General features: G+C 45.7%; 1 protein-coding gene across 2 annotated transcripts in view; it reads right to left on the reverse strand.

The window, feature by feature from the left end:
* LOC125127220 (S-adenosyl-L-methionine-dependent tRNA 4-demethylwyosine synthase TYW1) overlaps positions 1–19,630 on the reverse strand; it is a 142,539-nt gene that overhangs the window by 66,194 nt on the left and 56,715 nt on the right. For both annotated transcript variants that reach the window (XM_047779925.1, XM_047779927.1), the window contains exon 12: positions 3,515–3,692. In XM_047779925.1, the coding sequence (XP_047635881.1) occupies positions 3,515–3,692 (178 nt within the window). The remainder of the gene's footprint in view (positions 1–3,514; positions 3,693–19,630) is intronic.

Consider the following 19,630-nt stretch of genomic DNA (forward strand, 5'->3'; position numbering starts at 1 on the left):
TGTAATGCCTGCAGGTGGGTCCAGGGAAGATCAGCTGACAAAGTCAAGATTGTCTTCCAAAGATGACCAGAAGATGAGTCAGGTCCTGCAGTCATTTGGAAAAGAAATATTTCATTAACAGAAAAAAATAGTAGTCCCCATGCAACTAGCCGGAGACCATTGTTACTTCTTAGCACGTGCTCAAAGATGAAATGGTTGCAGGAAGTTCACCTAATAGCTGAGTCAAATGAACAAAGTATAGAATTAGCGCGAGAAACATTAGGGCTAATTTCCAAAATGCATGACCTCTGTGCCATAGCCTTGTTCTTCTGAAGGAAACTAGGACGCCAGAGACAATTAGTATTTAGATTCCTCCTGATTCACAGAAATAAAACGGCATTATCTGCACCGAGAGAAGTATTTCCTTCCCGTTTTCTCTTGGACGGCGTTCACGTACACGTCTTATTTAATTCTCTATCATCTCTCCTCAATCCCTGATGGCATTCACAAGAATACTGTGTATTATCAGACGATGGATCACTCTCTCTGGTCATCATTCTACACGCCACTCCTAGAAGTTCAATTCCTTTAAGCATTTCAGGAGGCCCCATTTCTGAGGGCTCCACAGACTCAACCGACCGTGAATCAAACATATTCAAGGATGTCTCATTGTGGCTCAGCAAGTTAAGAACCCAACTAGTATCCATGAGGATGCAGGTTCGATCCCTGGCCTCGCTCAGTGGGTTAAGGATCTGGCATTGCTGCAAGCTGTGGTGCAGGTCATAGATGCAGCTGGGATCTGGCACTGATTTCTGTGGCTGTGGTGTAGGCTGGCACCTGGAGCTCTGATTTGACCACTTCCATATGCCACAAGTGCAGCCCTAAAAAGACAAAAGGTGGGGGGGGGGGCAGTTCCAGAAAGTTCCCAAGAGCAAACCTTGAGTTTGCCACCTACCAGCAGCTAGTTACGCAGCATTTACATTGTATCAGGCATTATAAGTAATCTGGAGTTAAAGTACAGGAGAGGATTGCATGGGTTATATGTGAATACTATATAGCATTTTATAAAAGGGACTTGAGCATTTATGGATTTGGGTATTTGCAGGGAGTCCTGGAACTAATTCTGCTCAGATACCAGGGACAACAACTGCATGTCTTAAATTTGGGACAGACTCGTTTTTTTCTATGTATGCAAGTATGCGTGTGTGTCCCCACACCACTCTATCCGATTCACCCTCATGAGCCATCCGAAAAGTCAAAGATTTTAAACATAAAACTTTAAAAATAGGAATGGTGGAGTTTCTGTCATGGCTCAGCGGAAACCAATCTGACTAGCATCCATGAGGACGAGGTTTGATCCCTGGCCTCGCCCAGTGGGTTAAGGATCTGGTGCTATGGTAAGCTGCAGTGTAGGTCACAGACACGGATGAGATCTGGCATTGCTGTGGCTGTGGTGTAGGCCAGAAGCTGTAGCTCTGATTCAGCCCTAGCCTGGGACCCTCCAAATGCCACGGCCCTAAAAAGACAAAAAATAAATAAAAATAAAAACGAATAAAAATAGGAATGGTGGAGTTCCCGTCGTGGCACAGTGGTTAACGAATCTGACTAGGAACCATGAGGTTGTAGGTTCAATTCCTGGCCTTGCTCCGTGGGTTAAGGATCGGGCGTTGCCATGAGCTGTGGTGTAGGTTGCAGACATGGCTTGGATCCCGTGTTGCTGTGGCTCTGGCGTAGGCCGGTGGCTATGGCTCCGATTCGACCCCTAGCCTGGGAAGCTCCATGTGCTGCGGGAGCAGCCCTAGAAAAGGCAAGAAGACAAAAAAAAAAAAATAGGAATGGTGACTCTATGCAAAATTTACACACTGACTTTTTACAAACTTTTTCTTTTAACTTCTTTTTATATGACTTCAGAAAGTAATACCTTAGCTATCTTTGTGATAATATTACTGATCTCCATATTATTGCCTAGGAGCTAATAATTTTAATCAACTCTCTGTTTTCCTACGATGTTAATTTTTGGGGGTGAGGTAGGGGAGGGAAGGAGAAAAATGCAGCTGTATTGCTTTCCCAGGCAAAGGAGGCCACAGCAGGCTAATGCCCTAAAGACTGTGCCCTCCTGTGATGTTAAATTTTAAACTGACTTTGTGCATGTGTTTGCATATGAGATCATTCTTGCTACATCTTACTGGCCGATTTTTATAAAACGCACTTGAATTTTAAATTATTAAATGTCTTCCTAGGGGGGGAATCTCCCCAATATTCCACCCACCATCTGTGAGCACCTACAGTGTGCCCGGCATAATACTTAGTGACATAAAGATAAAGAAGCAGGGGCCATTGGCCCAGGGACTCAAGTCTAATGAAGAAGGTACAAGTAAATGACAACTCAGGAAAAGTTAAGGGGTTTGCTGCTGTAATTTGTGCACAGTACAAGCATAACACAAAGCCCCAGGAGATGGTCGACTCCACACCCTCCCTCCCAGTCAGCCAGACCAACCTCGTCATCTTACCTCCGAAACCTGCTCCTTCCTTACGAGAGCCCTAGACTGTCACAGGGCCCTGCAAGCCCACCAGTCAACACTGCTGGAACTGTCAGAATCATCATGTATGACCTCTTCTAAGCAGGGCCCACAGAGCCAAACAAACTTATCTATCAGGCCTCAAGGCTGCCTTTTTAAGACTCTTCATTCTGTCTTGCTTTCGTCCTTCTCACTCTTACCTAAACACACATAAACTCTCCCATCCAGTTTCCCGCCTCTTGGCTCACCCCCTTTACACCATGCCAACGGATGACTCTGCAGAAAGCAAGATCACTCTGCAGAAGAGCATTCCAAGTCCTCTACAATCCAATCTCACCCTCTCCAACTTGCTTTCCAGCTGCCAGAATCTTTCACACACTCTGTGGGTCAATCCACGATATTTACATAATGGTATGTAAATATCCTAACGCCATATCTTTCTTGCATAGTTCTTTTTTTTTTTTTTCAATGGCCACACCCATGGCATACACCACACCCGGACCAGGGACTGAATCTGAGCTGTGGCAATGCCAGACCCTTTAACCCAGTGCACTGGGCTGGGGATCAAACCTGCTCCTCAACAGCGACCCAAGCCACTGCAGTCGGGAGTCTTAAGCCACTGCGCCACAGCGGGAACTCCTCAGACAGTTCTTATTAAAAATCAAGTTTCCTATCTCCCCAGGTACCAATCCTAGCCATGGTTTAAGACCCCAATGTAATGATGCCTTCTCTGAGATGTTTTGTTCTGCTTCTCCTATCTTTAAAAAAAAAAAAAGGCTTCTCTTTTGAATTCCTCCAGCAATTTATTTGTGCCTCTGTTTTTGAAAAAATAGTGTTATCTTTCCCAAGAGAAGAGATTTTTAAGAGCAGGACCACCACTGCCCCCCCAAGGCCAACATCTGTGTGTAGCTGGGAATCAATAAATCCTTTTTTTGAATTTATTAATGCCTGTTAGTTTGACTTTTCAGTCAAACACAGATTCAAGCAGCAGCACCGTAACAAGCTGGACCGCTCACCTGATTTCCGCGGGGAACTGTGCGTTTGTGACCAGGAAGCTGGAGATTTTACACTCGTGCAGCAGCTTCACAAACCTGTTGATTTCTGGGTACATGATGGGTTCTCCCACAAGGGACAAGGCGCAGTGTTTGACTGTCATTCCTTCCTCAAAGCGTTCTTCCTTGACACCTGGTACTCCTGCAGAATGCGGCAAAAAGGAGCAAGCTCAAAAAGGCACACATAGAAGGCATCGCTTTTATCTTTCTTAATTACAATTTTTTTTTTCTTTTTTGGTCTTTTTGCCTTTTCTAGGGCCGCTCCTGCAGCATATGGAGGTTCCCAGGCTAGGGATCTCATTGGAGCTGTAGCCGCTGGCCTATGCCAGAGCCACAGCAACTCGGGATCTGAGCCGAGTCTGCAACTTACACCATAGCTCACAGCAACGCTGGATCGATAACCCACTGAGCAAGGCCTGGGATGGAACCCACAACCTCATGGTTCCTAGTCGGATTTGTTAAACACTGAGCCATGATAGGAACTCCCCTTAATTACAATGTTTAAAATTTTTCTTAATGGCTCCTTGATACTAGAGGGCAAAGTCATTTTTGATACCAGCCAAACAATAGAAAACAGCGGCGGAGGTGGGGCAGCGGGGGAGACCCAAAATTATTAAATCAGAGGAAAAAAAAACCCCTAGATTAAATCAGCAGACTCATCATTGGTTTTAGTACTAATTAAACTACATCAATACAAGCAGGCAAAACTAACTTTGTTATTAGCTAATTACTTGGAACATGGAACGTATTACTTTCCATAAGTTGCTTAGCTCTGCATTCTTTCACGCTGGCTGAAGAAAATGAACTCAGTACAGCTACACAGGAAAAGCCTCTTCTATACCAATCATTGCCCCCTCAACGCCTCAGGTATTTTGAATTGATAAACTGAACGTAGCTCTGGTCCAGAAGAACAGAGGAGAGAAAAAGGAGAAAACTGCAAGGGAGCTCCCTGGTGGTCTGGCGGTTAGGACTCGGCGTTTCACTGCTGCAGCCTTGGTTGGGGACCTGAGATGGCATACCAATCCGCTGCACACAGCACCCCCCCACCCCACCCCCCAAAAAAGAAACCTGTGGTTCTCGCCCTTGGCTTCATATTGGAATCACCTGGAGAATATCGAATACCGCTGGCAAGTCTACCGCCAAAGACTGACTTTAACTGGAGTGGGTGCAAGCCGGGGTCCTGGGAGCTTTAAAAGTTCCTCAGGTGATTCTAAGGTGCAGCCAGGGTCAAATTCCACTGCCTGAACCAGGCGTCCCCAAGCTTGTAGGTACACAGGAACCGCCCGGGGAATCTTCAAAGTTCCGAGCTCCAGGCCCCAGCACGCGCCAAGGAAATCACCATCTCTGGGGAACTGGCATAAGAGCATCAGTTTCTGAAGCTCACCAGGCGCTTACGATATGCAGACAAGTCTGGGAAACTATGGGCACACACCATTGGCTCTCCACCCTAGTGATGCTGGAATTTCTGAAGATCTTTAAAAAAAAACCCAGGGTCCAGGCAGCATCCCAAGCCAATTAAACTGCAATCTCTGGGGATGAAACTGAGAACGCATATTTTGGGTTTTTTTTTTTTTTTGTCTTTTTAGAGCCTCATCCAAGGCATATGGTGGTTCCCAGGCTAGGGGTTGAATCGAAGCTGCAGTCGCCGGACTGCACCACAGCCACAGCAACTCGGGATCTGAGCCGCATCTTCGACCCACACCACAGCTCATGGCAATGCCAGATCCTTAACCCACTGAGCAAGGCCAGGGATCGAACCCATATCCTCATGGATACTGGTCGGGTTCGTTAACCACTGAGCCACAACGGGAACTCCCAAAACACCCCTATTTTTGAACCGCTCCCCAAGTGACTCGAGTGTCGGCGGGGGTCGAGAAGCACCGCTCCTGCCTCGAGGCTGAAAGCATGTGTGAAAGCCCCTCAATCTAACACAGAGCTGGAAAGACCTGGAAAGAGCATGAAAACGCAAATAAAAACGTATCTCCTTTTGCTGTATATAATTCCATCCATCATCTTCAGGTTCTTTTTGAAAACTATATTCTCCCTAAAGGATCCGGAGTCTCCACAGAGACTGGGGGGGATCGTGTCGGTACAACCTCTCAGTCATGTAACGGCCATCTCTGAAATGTCATTCCCTTAACTATAAGCAGGACTTGACTCAAAGGATGCTTGTGAGAATTAAATGAAATAATGGAAATGAGAAATGGGAATTAAAGGAGAGAATGGGACTAAGAGACGGAAAAGCTTTAGCAGAGCGCCAGGAGCACACACCCTAAGAGCACCCATCAAGGATTTGTTTTTATCATCACCTTTATCCTGGTTTCTCAAACTGCTTCAATCCCAGTCACCATCACCCCCGGAACAACAACAACAACAAATCTGGCGAAAATGAAGCTAGTTTTCACTGCTGGCTTGTGCCGTAGTTTCCAGGAGGTTGACTTCATTTCACACATACACGAGCACCATCTACTTGGATATAAGCAGGTTGCAAGAATACCCAAGACATCAAATCAACAAAATTCAGGCTAAAATCTGGACAATCGAAAAGGGGCAGGTTTTATCTCTTCTCTAACTGCAATTCTAAGAATGTATTTCATGTCAGTATTTGGGGATGAATCATTTTTTTAAGGTATTGAAACCTAAGCTCTTCACTCAAGTGAATCGAGGTTTTAAATAAAACTTGATCCTGAACTCACTCTGTGTTGCCAAGACAACTCAGCATTGAGTATAATATTTCCTTTTTGTTTTTTTTAAAAAAAGGCATTCGTTTTAATTTCCCTATGAAAAGATGGGTAAAAGGGCAGATTTAATCTGAACTGCAAAATTAACTCAAAGCTCAGGAAGCAGAATAACTGAGCACTGGCTAGGCCCTAACCACTGGAAGTCAGATGCACCAGGTCCCAGGCTGGTGTGTGTCCTGGGTCAAGCCAATTACCCTCTCTACTCCTATTCCTTGGCCTCTATGGTGGGGACTTCACACACACTTGCACACAATTCTAAGAATGCAATTAAACAAGCCCCATGAAATAACTAGTCTGGTGCCAGGCTCAGCACAAAAGCAATCCAAAACTGTTAGCTGCAAATATTTTTATTAAAATAATTATTTCATGAACTGAAATAGAAATTCAGGAGTTCCCGTCGTGGCGCAGTGGTTGACGGGTCCGACTAGGAACCATGAGGTTGCGGGTTCGGTCCTTGCCCTTGCTCAGTGGGTTAACGATCTGGCGTTGCCGTGAGCTGTGGTGTTGGTTGCGGACGCGGCTCGGATCCCGCGTTGCTGTGGCTCTGGCGTAGGCTGGCGGCTACAGCTCCGATTCGACCCCTAGCCTGGGAACCTCCATATGCCGTGGGAGCGGCCCTAGAAATAGCAACAACAACAACAACAACAACAACAAAAAAGACAAAAAAAAAAGAAATTCAATTAAGTAATTTTTAAATAAAATGATAATTCCATTCAGTTCAACATGCAATGGCCCCTGAGCAACAAAGGTGGGAACTTTATATGTGGAGATACACACACACACACACACACACACACACACACACACACACACACGAAGTTTTTGGAGATTTGTGACAATTTGAAAAAGCTCACAGATGTACCCCAGGGCCTAGAAATATCCCAAATTAAGAAAAAGTTAGGGAGTTCCCGTCGTGGCGCAGTGGTTAACGAATCCGACTAGGAACCATGAGGTTGCGGGTTCAGTCCCTGCCCTTGCTCAGTGGGTTAAGGATCCGGCGTTGCCGTGAGCTGTGGTGTAGGTCGCAGACGCGGCTCGGATCCCGCGTTGCTGTGGCTCTGGCGTAGGCCGGTGGCTACAGCTCCGATTCGACCCCTAGCCTGGGAACCTCCATATGCCGCGGGAGCGGCCCAAAGAAATAGCAAAAAGACAAAAAAAAAAGTTAGGTTTGTTGAGAATGCATAAAATAAATGTAGACACCAGTCTCATCATTTACTACCATAAAATATACATATCAAAACTTAAACACTGATGGACCATACACGACACCATTCGCAGTCGAGGAAAAAACGTAAACAAATGTAAAGACACAGTATTACATCATAACTGCATAAAGTAGTACCTACTGCATCATTTCATCGCCACCTCCTGTTGCTACTGAGCACAAGTGTTGCAAGTACTGCCGCGTGAGGCTCATCACCTCCACATGAGCGGTTCGTCTCTCCAGTAAATTGAGAATTGCCGTAAAGAGCAAACTCTCGTGGTTGTTGTAGTTTTCACTGGGGTTAGTGCAACACCATGACCCTTGAATAACACCACAGGACCCATACAACATGCGGCTAGTGATGCTGGAAGGGCTTGCAAGCAGCAGAGAAAAAAGTCAGGACATGACGAGAGAAAGGTGAATGCTTGATATGCACCATAAATTGAGGTCTGCAGCGGCAGGTGCCGGCCACTTCAAGAGAAATGAATCCAGCATGAGGGCCATTGCAAAAAAAGAAAAAAGGAATTCATGAAGCCGTCGAGGCCGCTCCGCCAGCAGACATGGAAACCCTTTTTGTGAAATGTCTTTTTATCTCATACCGAAAATGCAGCTTTTATGTGAGTACGAGACTGCTACAGAAAGGCATCACCTATAGACGAATGTGATTCAAAAAGCCAATAAAGCAAAAAGAAGGTGGAGGATCTAAAGCTGGAGAATGTGTGCCAGCAAAAGATGGTTTGATGATTTTAGAGAGAGGTTTGGCTTTTAACATGTCAAGATAACAGAAGAAACGGCGTTTGCCAACCAAGAGGCAGCAAAGGAATTCCCAGCAAAGAAAACCACAACGGAGAAAGGACAACTGCCTGATCAGGTTTTTAATGTCATTGAAAGTGTCCTAGTCTGGGGGGGGGGGGGGAGTTGCAAAGGATATTTATGGGTAAGGAAGAGAAGCCAGCACTAGGATTTAAGGCAGGAATGGAAAGGCTAACTTTACCATTCTGGACAGAAGCCTGTCCCTTCCTGTATGATCAGGAGCGCCCTTCACTATAAAGCCACTGACTCCTGTGCCTGGAAGAGAAATGAGAAACACCAGCTGCCGGTCTTTCAGTTGTCCAAGAAGGCCTGGACAATGAGAATATTTTTCTAGACTGGGTCCATCAATGCTTTGTCCCTGATGTCAGGAAGCACCTTGCTGGTGAGGGGCTGTCTTTCAAAGTTCTGTGATACTGGACCATGCCCTGGCCATCCAGACCTCAGGAGTTCTGCCCCCAAGCACAATGTCTCTAGTTTAGCCTTGAGGTCAGGGGGTCAGAAGGACAGATACGCATGGTACTCTATGGTCAGGATGGTCAGATCCCTGATAGAACATTACAAAAGCGTGGAAGGATCACACCACTGCAGATGCCATCATTGGCAGAGAAAAACGCCTGAAAGCTATCAAGCCAGAAACCATAAATTCCTGCTGCAGAGAACTGTGTCCAGTTGTTGGGCAGGACTTCCCAGGATTTACGAAAGAGCCCATCACAGAAAGCAAGAAAGAGACACTGGATATGGTTTTAAGAAGGGGGTTGGGGGTGGGGATGGGGAAGGAGGGCTTCCAGATGTGGATCTTGGAGAAATTCAAGAGCTAACAGACACCGCACTGGAGGAAGGAACAGAAGGTGACTTGATGGAGCTGAGTGCTTCCACCCCAGGGCCAAGATGATGAGGAAGAAGACAGAGAAGCAGCAGGGCCAGAGAACAAATGGACCCCAGACCAGGCGGCAGAAGGGTTCTGGTGATGCAAGACTGCTCTGGCCTTCTTTTACGACAGGGACCCTTTCTTAGATAAGGGCACAGAGACGAAAGCAGATGGTGGAAGAAGGCGTGGCGTCGTACAGCAATACTTAAAGAGAAATGAAAAGGCAACAGCATCAGGCAGAAATGATGCTGTATTTACAGAACGCCCGAGAATGCCTGCCTCTTCTACCAGCCTCTCCCAGCTCTGCCACCCCTGAGACCACAAGACCAGCCCCTTCCCTCCCCCTCCTCCTGCTCAGCGTGAAGATGAGGATCCACTTCCATCTACTGCACAGTAAATATGCACCACGCCGTATAATGAACACACGAATCTGTTGTGTACGTGTGTGTGTTCATGCGAAAATCTAATAACCGTACAGCAAGACCTCTATGAGACGTTTCCGTGTCACCATCACCTAAGCATTCATTATACATCGTGGGCAACCGTATTCAAAGGGACAGCATATCCTTTCACGGGCATAAAGTGAGTGATATTAAACGTAAAACTAACCGCGTGTTAGTTTTCTTACTGTTTTATAACTTTGCTTTCGAAGAATCCCACTACCTTACAAGATGCCTCTCTCTCTCCTGATGAAACTGCCTATCATCACAGGCAGGTAGTTTTTTTGTTTTTGTTTTTTTTTAAATATAACAATGTTTCCAGTGCTGTATTATAAATAGGACCATAACAGTATACGCCATAAGAACTGTATTACAATTCATTTGTTAGTTAGAAGCTGGGTTACTGTGACGCAGTGCTGTTATCAGTTACACTAGGCTACCATCAAGTAATCATATAGCTGCTTCTTCACTATCAAGGTATGAATCCTTATTCCTATAAATCAATATGAATTTCCTTTTCACATTATCTTTTCATTTTTGATGTCTAGCGTTAGTAATATATATAACATCTACCGTGTTTTGTATAAGACAATACTTACGTAGGTACTGACAGATGATTAATCTTAGAATTAGATGGGAGTCCCCAGAGCGGCTCAGTGGTTAACAAACCCAGCTAGTATCCATGAGGACGCAGGTTTGATCCCTGGCCTTGCTCAGTGGGTTAAAGATCCAGCCATGAGCTGTGGTATAGGTCGCAGACGGGGCTTGGATCCCGCATTGCTGTGGCTGTGGCTGGCAGCTACAGCTCCGATTCAAACCCTAGTCTGGGAGCCTCCATGTGCCATGGGTGTGGCCCCCCCCAAAAAAAGAAAGAAAGAAAAAGAGGAAAACCTATGCCTTGTGAAGTTTATGTTCTTGCATGTGAGACAGAATAAACACGAAACAATAAATGAGTAAATTCTATAGCAGAGCAGTCCAATAAATTTTTCTATTTAGATATACTTGACGATACAATTGTATTAGTTTCAGGTGCCCAACACAATGATTCCTTATTTGTATATATGGTGAGATGACCACCATGAGAAGTCTAATTAACATCCGTCACCACCCATAGTTATACCTTTTCTTCCTTGTAAGAACGTTTAAGATGGATCCCCTTAGCAACTTTCAAATACGCAACACAATATTATTAACTAGAGTCACCATGCTGTACTATACGTCCCAGGACTGATGGACTTTAAAAGGAGAAGTCCGTATCTTTTGACACCCTTCTGCCCATCTTGCCTACCCCTCATAACAAAATTTCCTGAGATGATGGAAACAGCTCTCTGTCTGCCCTAATACAGTAGCCGCCAGCCACACGTGACTCTCGAGCACTTGAAATGCAGCTCGTGTGACTGAGGGACTGAATTTTTGGACTTAATTTTCATTAATTAAAATGGAGGAGTTCCCGGCGTGGCGCAGTGGCTAAGGCGACTCTGACGAGCATCCATGAGGATGCAGGTTTGCCCCCTGGCCTTGCTCAGTGGGTTAAGGATCTGGCATTGCTGTGAGCTGTAGTGTAGTGCACAGATGTGGCTCAGATCCCGCACTGCTGTAGCTGTGGTGTAGATGGGCGGCTACAGCTCCGATTGGACCCCTAGCCTGGGAACCTCCATATGCTCTGGTTGTGGCCCTAAAAAGCAAAAATAAAAAAGTGTAAAGGGCTCCATGGGGCTGGCGAGTACCATGCAGGAATCCTTCTCTTTAGTATATGAGAAGGTGATAAGCACGTGGAAAGAAAAGGTAGAACAGGGTAGAGAGAAAAAGAGGCTCGCGCCCTGTGACTGAGTGTGGTCAGGATAAGCTCATTGGACAGGTAAGATCTGACTTGAAGGAGATGAGGGTCGGGGCTGAGGCTAGAGAGGGAAAGAGCAGTCCAGGCAGGAGACTCCAGAGCAAAGGCCCTAAGGTGGGAGCATGTCCAAGGAATCTGAGTGGCCTTGGCAGGGTTTTGAGAGGGGTAGCCTCATCTAATTTTTTTGCCTTTTGTCTTTTTAGGCCACACCCACGGCATATGGAGGTTCCCGGGCTAAGGGTCAAATCAGAGCTGTAGCTGCCCGTCTACACCACAGCCACAGCAACATCAGATCTGAACCACGTCTGCAACCTACACCACAGCTCATGGCAACGCTGGAGATCCCCAACCCACTGAGTGGGGCCTGAGACTGAACCCTCATCCTCATGGACACCCACCGGGTTCGTTCACCACTGAGCCACGATGGGAACTCTCTAATTTTCATTTTCAATGGACCAGGTTGGGTGCTACGTTGAGAACGGAGGGGCGAGCGGAGAGGCTAATCTGCCACAAGGCTATTCCATAACCCTAGCAACAAAGGATGGTGGCTTGGACCAAGGTGGTGGCAGTTGGGGTGGAATGAAGGGCTCATTGGCTGGATCGATCTTGACGGTATCGTCCAAGGCTCTATTCTGAAGGTATATTTGGAGGATTTTCTCGTGGACTGGCTATAAATTATGCGAGAAGAGAGGTGGCAATGGTTTCTACAAAGGTTTTGACCTAACCGACAGAGTTGCCAACAGGTGAGTCAAAGACAGCCTTAGGGGGACGCAGGGGGGTTGCAGGTTTTGAGGGAGTGGAGGGATGGAAGTAGACATCACGTGTTGGATTTTCGACACGTCAAGTTCAACATGTCTGTTGGCTGAATGTGCGGCCATCATTCAAGTTTGGATTCTGGGAGAAAGGCCTGGGCGGGAATAAACATTTTGTGAAATGGATGCTATTTCCAGCCAGGGCCGAGGCAGATTTACCAAGGCAGCAGGGTAGCTGGAGCAGAGAACCCAAGACTGAGGAAAGGGGACAGAGGAGGGAGGGGAGCAAAGGAAACTATCGGGGAGCAGCCAGAGAAGGAGAAGGGAAGCTTAAAAGCAAAAAGATGAATAGCCATCTTCTCTTAGAATTACAACTACGAATATCAGACCTGCTAATGTAGACAACTATACAAACAAACACACACCAAGAGGAAAAAAAGCCCTGTGGGTCAACCTTTTAAAAGAATAATTCCGGAATTTTTTTTTTTTTAATTATCCTAATTTTGTCAAAAGAAAGACACTGAGAATATGGAAAACCCTGGGGGTTTTCTCCTTCTAAAGCACATTTCAATTTCACACCGCACTGTCAGAGGCGTGTCAAGGGCTCCTCCCCAAAACAAGGCCCTCAGGGAATCAAGCTCATGCTTTCCTTTGCTGTCCTCAGAGAAGCATGTCAGGAAATAAGACATCCGCCAAATTTCGGATGGAAGGCAGTCGTGGAGTGGCAGGGCAGCCCGGGGATCAGCAGAGCTACACTTCAGCAGCCAAGCTACGGGGACAGTTTCCTGTAGGGGCGTCTGTCTGCCTCTCATACACACACACAGCCTGTGCACTTCGCGTTTCTCTAAACCTTCTCCGTTTCACAATTAAACTCCGCTTTTGTTTTTTTTCTTGTTTTGCTTTGGGTTTTTTTCCCCTAGGCACGTTTTGTGACATTCCTCTTAACCTGAACAGGTTCCTGATCCCGGACAACCATGAGTCCTCATACTAACCAGGAAGCATACCTGATGGCACTGAGAGATGCCGAAGCAGAAACTTGAGAATCCAGAATTTTTATCATAATGTCACAGCAACAAGCTGAATGACCCTGACGATAAAAATGACACAGGCTTCAACCTAGAATTTGCCCATTTGTTTTCTGGGGGGAGGGCAGGGGAATTGGTTAATAATGGATCTTTATTTGGAATACTTGGTTCTTTTTTTTTTTTTTTACTGAATCATTGAACAATATGAGTGAATACTCCTATCTCTAAAGACTGGACCAATCAGAAATAGAACATTTTCTTCTTTCTTTCTTCTCCGTAACAAGGCAGTTCCTGGTCAAGGATCTTCCTAATTACCCATCCCAGCTGAAAGTCATATATAAGGTACATTTGATAAATTCACTTCCACCGTGAGGGGTTTTGTTTTTTGGTTTGGGTTTTTTGTTTTTTTGTTTGTTTGTTTTTTAATAAATAAGCTTCAGGAATTCCCATCCTGGCGCAACGGAAACAAATCCAACTAGGAACCATGAGGTTGAGGGTTCGATCCCTGGCCTTGCTCAGTGGGTTAAGGATCCGGCATTGCCGTGAGCTGTGGTATAGGTTGCAGACATGGCTCAGATCTGGCGTGGCTGTGGCTGTGGCTGTGGTGTAGGCCAGCAGCTACAGCTCTGATTCGACCCCTAGCCTGGGACCCTCCATATGCCGCGGGTGTGGCCCTAAAAAGACCAAAATAAATAAATAAGTAAATAAGCTTCAGAAAATAATTAGCAGGCGGTGTTCTCCTCTCCGCCTCCCCCACACTGGTTTTGGATGTGTCCTTGACCCAACCTCATCCTGAGGACCATCTGCTGGAGACCCTATACTCGCAGACTTAAACTCTGGATAAACGCATCTGGCCACAAACCAAGTCTTTTCGACCTTTGCACCTTCAGCACCAAGGACGTTCCTCGCTAATCCTGTTCACGCACGGGATGTCAGCTGAACTGATGGGGAAATGAGCTAAAGAAACCTGCACCCCATGCTCCGAAAACCATCTCTCCCTGCCATGGTGGCATGTAGAGGGAGACAGTGAGTATTTTGAAAAGACGCTGAGTTGCGCTGAGACGCTGACCCACTTGTAATCAATATAAAGTTAATTTTGCGTGCATACAAAGGCAAAGCTAATAAAGGTCATGGGAAGAAAGCGGGTTTAATGATCAATGAAATAACTGAAAAGACAATGATTGCCCTCGGAATTGAGAACAGAAGCACAAAAAGGAAGCATCTGAAAGATCAGAATATCTTCCAAATGTGCTCAAGGCTGACCCCTCAGCTAAAGCTGGAAATTCAGAGGCAGAAACAACAATGTCACAACAAGTCTCATCCGACGCAAAAATAAGATCATCAAATGATGGAACCGGACCCATGGGAGAGAGAGCACGTGCTCATCCTGGGGTGAGAAAGCACCCTTTAAAAACAAAGGACTCCAAGCCAGAGTGAGGGCGATTATTAAAGAGTTAAAAGAGTGACCTCTAAAGAGAGGCTTGAGTGGAGACACCCACATCATAACAAACTAAGATGGAAATGCCTTTGAAAACCGCCTGTATGGGAGTCCTGTTCCTGAGTTTCTGATCAAACCTGAAATTCGTATTTTTCCCCACATACGGTAATTATTAAATGGAGATTAAGTTACCATTCAAACCTCCCAATATCAAATTAATCTGTAATACACCTAAACTACGGTACTAACAAGTCTATTTCAATATCACCTAATCAAATTCAAATTCCCCCCCCCCGTAAGAAAATGCATCCTTAGTTCTAAAAAAGGAAACCAGGAATATATTTTTCCTTTTGGTTTTTTATTTTGTTTTGCTTTTTTTAAGCCACAAGGGGGCAAAGAGGAATAGTATCAGAGAGCTAATATAGAAACGGAAGAAAAAGGGGAACCAGTTTCCTGAAGGGCATCTGTGAGTAATTCTACATTGGAGATTAACCACTTCTCCAGACCAATCTCTGCTAAGGAGCTCTGATTTGGGGAGGATACTCTCTTCTAGGGGCTGCAATGAAAACTAGCGTTACATTCTTCAATCTTTTTTTTTTTTTTTTTTTTTTAGGGCTGCACCCACAGCATACGGAAGTTCCCAGGCTAGGGGTCGAATTGGAGCTACACCTGCCAACCTACACCACAGCCACAGCAATACCAGATCGCAGCTGCATCTGCTACCTACACTATAGCTCACAGCAACAGTGGATTCCCCGACTTACTGGGCAAGGCCAGGGATCGAACCCGCATCCTCATGGATCCTAGTTGGGTCCATCAACCACTGAGCCACGAAGGGAACTCCCATTCCTGAATATTTAGCATCCAAAAGTAAGAGGAGGAGTTCCCGTCGTGGCATAGTGGTTAACGAATCCAACTAGGAACCATGAGATTGCAGGTTTGATCCCTGGCCTCGCTCATTGGGTTAAGGATCCGGCGTTGCCGTGAGCTGTGGTGTAGGTTGCAGACACGGCTCGGATCCCACGTTGCTGTGGCTCTGGTGTAGGCCAGCGGCTACAGCTCCGACTCGACCCCTAGCCTGGGAACCTCCATATGCCAAGGGAGCGGCCCTAGAAAAGGCAAAAAGACAAAAATAAAAACAAAAACAAAACAAAAGTAAGATGAGTGTTAGAGCTGCCCTCAGGTGAGGGACTTGGTTCAGAAGAGGCAGAGTGACTTGCACTAGCCTCACCGTCCTCACTCTGAAGCTGACCACCCAGAAAGGAGGAGGATCGCTTTTATTTACAGATCATAAAAGATGAATAAAAGATAGAACATAGGGATTTCACCGACTACAGGAGGAATTTAGGTTCATTAGAAAAGAAAACTTGGAGTTCCTGTCGTGGCGCAGTGGTTAACGAATCCGACTAGGAACCATGAGGTTGCGGGTTCGATCCCTGGCCTTGCTCAGTGGGTTAAGGATCTGGCGTTGCTATGAGCTGTGGTGTAGGTTGCAGACGCAGCTCAGATCCCGCGTTGCTCTGGCGTAGGCTGGCGGCTGCAGCTCCAATTCGACCCCTAGCCTGGGGACCTCCATATGCCTCGGGAGCGGCCCAAGAAATACCAAAAAGACAAAAAAAAAGAAAAAAAAAGAAAAAGAAAACTTTAGGGAACTCCCTTGAGGCAGAGCAGATTAAGGATCTGGTGTCATCCCTGTGGCAGTGTGGGTTCGATCCCCGGCCTGGCACAGTGGGTTAAGGATCTGGTGTTGCTGCAGCTACGGTACTTCCACAAGCTGCAGGCAGGCTCCCCTCCAAAGAAAAAAGAAAAGAAAAAGACAAGAAAATTTTAGAGTATAACCATTGATAAAGACTGAGTGAAGGTATAAGATCTCACTGCCTAGCTGAATGGCCATGGTCAACAACCATCAACCGAACTCTTAAGATTACTTTCTGCTTCGAGCCAAGAAGATGAAAAACACAACCAATACTCTGAAACTTCTATCACTTTGCCAAAGTTATAATAAAAAGAAAATAACATTTTTGTATTGCAGACCACCAGTTTTCCAGAAGAACTCTGGATTTTTACAAATGATGTATTTCATCCTTTAAAAATCAGGTTTTTTGCCCTTTTTTTTTTTTTTCCCTTTTCTAATACTATGGTTTCACAGCAAGATTTGGTATGGTTATTACAGCAATGAGACAGATTTTCACAAAAGCAATGTTTTGATTAAGCACAGCATGAAGTAAAAAAGCATTAACAAATAGTCACCGGCATCCAAAGACTGGAAAGTAAGGGAGTTCTCTTTGTGAAAATAAAAGGAATGAGAGCCTCTTTATACCCACATGCCGTTCTAGCTGCGGCCCACCACACCTTCAAATACACACCTGTTTTCTACTATTACTGGAAAAAAAGACTGCTCAGGTACCCAGAAGAGTGTCGGTGAACACACATCAACCAGTTGCAATCTGAAAATCTTTCTAGGAAATTTACTGTTGATCAAATAGGTGCTTTGCTGACATGGTAACATTTTGCCAATTCATTAAGGCATTAAAAAAAAAAATCCTTTGTGAGAACTGCAAGAGCAAAGTAGAGACACTTTTTTTTTCTTTTTTTTGCAGCACTCAAGGCACACAGAAGTTCCTAGGCCCAGGATCAAACCTGTGCACAGCAGTGACCTGAACAAGAGCAGTGACAACCCCGGATCCTTAATCCGATAGGCCATGAGGAAACTCCAAAAGCTGTTTTTAAGAATGAAATGAGGAGTTCCCGTCGTGGCTCTGCAGAAACGAATCTGACTAGCATCCATGAGGATACTAGTTCGATCTCTGGCCTCGCTCAGTGGGTTAACGATCCAGTGTTGCCGTGAGCTGTGGTGTACGTAGGTTGCAGACGCAGCTTGGATCTGGTGTTACTGTGGCTGCGGCGTAGGCCAGCAGCTATAGCTCTGATTCGACCTCTTGCCTGGGAACCTTCACATGCCACAGGGGTGGCCCTAAAAAGACAAAAAAACTAAAGAAAATTTTTTTAAATGAAATGAATGGCAGTTGTGGAATTTCTGGGGGTCATCCCCTCCCCCTTAGGCATTCTCACCCCTACTCAGGATGCTCTATTCTTGCTCCCTGCAATCCTGTGTCTGCCGTCCCCTGGCCAAGACAAGATGTATCTTAAAACTCTCGTCTCTTACTCATACCACGGGCACCTGAAGACAAACTGTTTGAGGTGCCTACTGATTATAGCAAAAAGCACAAGGTTTCTAACCAGCTACACCTTTCTGCACAGAACAAACACTCCAACAAGCCAGGCCAACAAGGCCTGTGTGCTCACCGCGCTCACCCAACACATGTTATTAACGTGAAGAAAGGCGGCCTCATGATTTATTCATCACTTATTTCCATTTAAAGTGCATCTGCAAAAATGCTCCTGTCAGAAAAATTACTATCAAAACTGAGACTGTCATTCTGCATCAAGGACATCTCGGAATGGAGGAAATGAATGTCAGCTCCCCAGGGCTGCTTCCTCCCTTGCAAACCGCTTGGGACCCCAATTTATTCAGAAAGATTCCCAGATGTCCAGGAAACACACATCCCTGGTCATCATCCCATTACTTAAGGGTTCAACTGGTTCTTTAGTTACTAAACCCAAACAAACTGATTAGACTATAAAGATAAAATTAGTAGCATTTGCCTGCTTATCATATTACTATCCGGGATGGTTAATTTTATGTGGCAACTTGGCTGGGCCACCGGGCGGGATATCCGGTCAAACATTACTCTGGATGTTCCTGGGAAGGTGTCCTTTGGATGAGATTAACATTTGAGTCAGAGGACTTCAAGGAAAGCAGACTGCCCTCCAGAATGGGGATGAATCACAGCCAATCAGCTGAAGGCCTTCAAAGAACAAAGAGGCTCACTTCCCCTAAGCAAGAAGGAATTCTGCCAGCAGAAGGCCTTGGGATTGGAATTGCAGTTCTTTTTTTTTTTTTTTTCCATTTCTTGGGGCGCTTCCGCAGCATATGGAGGTTCCCAGGCTAGGAGTCGAATCAGAGCTGTAGCCGCCAGCCTACGCCACAGCCACAGTAACGCAGGATCTGAGCCATGTCTACAACCTACACCACAGCTCATGGCAACGCCGCATCCTTAACCCACTGAGCAAGGCCAGGGATTGAACTGGCAACCTCATGGTTCCCAGTCGGATTCATTAACCACTGAGCCACGACAGGAACTCCTAGAACTGCAGGTCCGTCTTCATCTCCAGCCTGCTGGTCTACCCCATCGGATTACTTTCATTCATCTTTTTGACTGGCCAAGTCTGCATAATTACATTATCCAATTCCTTAAGTCCGTCTCTTGCTCTATCAATCTCTCCCACTCTTTTCACACACACTCACACAGCATCCTGTTGACTATTCCTCTGGAGAACTCAGACTAATAACCATACAAAAGAAAATAAGACTTCACCTTGAAATTTATTTAAAAGGCAAATTTCGAATATGGTTCACTGGAAGATCAACAATCAATAACATTAACTAAATCAACAAAGAATCTAAGAAAATGTAGTAAATTCCTGATGTAGAGACCTACTGCTTTTTCACTAGAGTTTCATTTAATTTTCCAAAAAACTGATGAGACACTGCTTTATCCAAGTTACAGAAAATAATTTATTTAAAAAACAAAACAGGAATTCCCATCGTGGCGCAGTGGTTAACGAATCCGACTAGGAACCATGAGGTTGCGGGTTCGGTCCCTGCCCTTGCTCAGTGGGTTAACGATCCGGCGTTGCCGTGAGCTGTGGTGTAGGTTGCAGACGCGGCTCGGATCCCGCGTTGCTGTGGCTCTGGCATAGGCCAGTGGCTACAGCTCCGATTCAACCCCTAGCCTGGGAACCCCCATATGCCGTGGGAGCGGCCCAAAGAAATAGCAAAAAGACAAAAAAAAACCAAAACAAACAAACAAAACAAAACAAAACTTGAGGAGTTCCCAC

The sequence above is a fragment of the Phacochoerus africanus genome, chromosome 5, assembly GCF_016906955.1.
Source record: "Phacochoerus africanus isolate WHEZ1 chromosome 5, ROS_Pafr_v1, whole genome shotgun sequence".
NCBI classification, from domain to species: domain Eukaryota; kingdom Metazoa; phylum Chordata; class Mammalia; order Artiodactyla; family Suidae; genus Phacochoerus; species Phacochoerus africanus.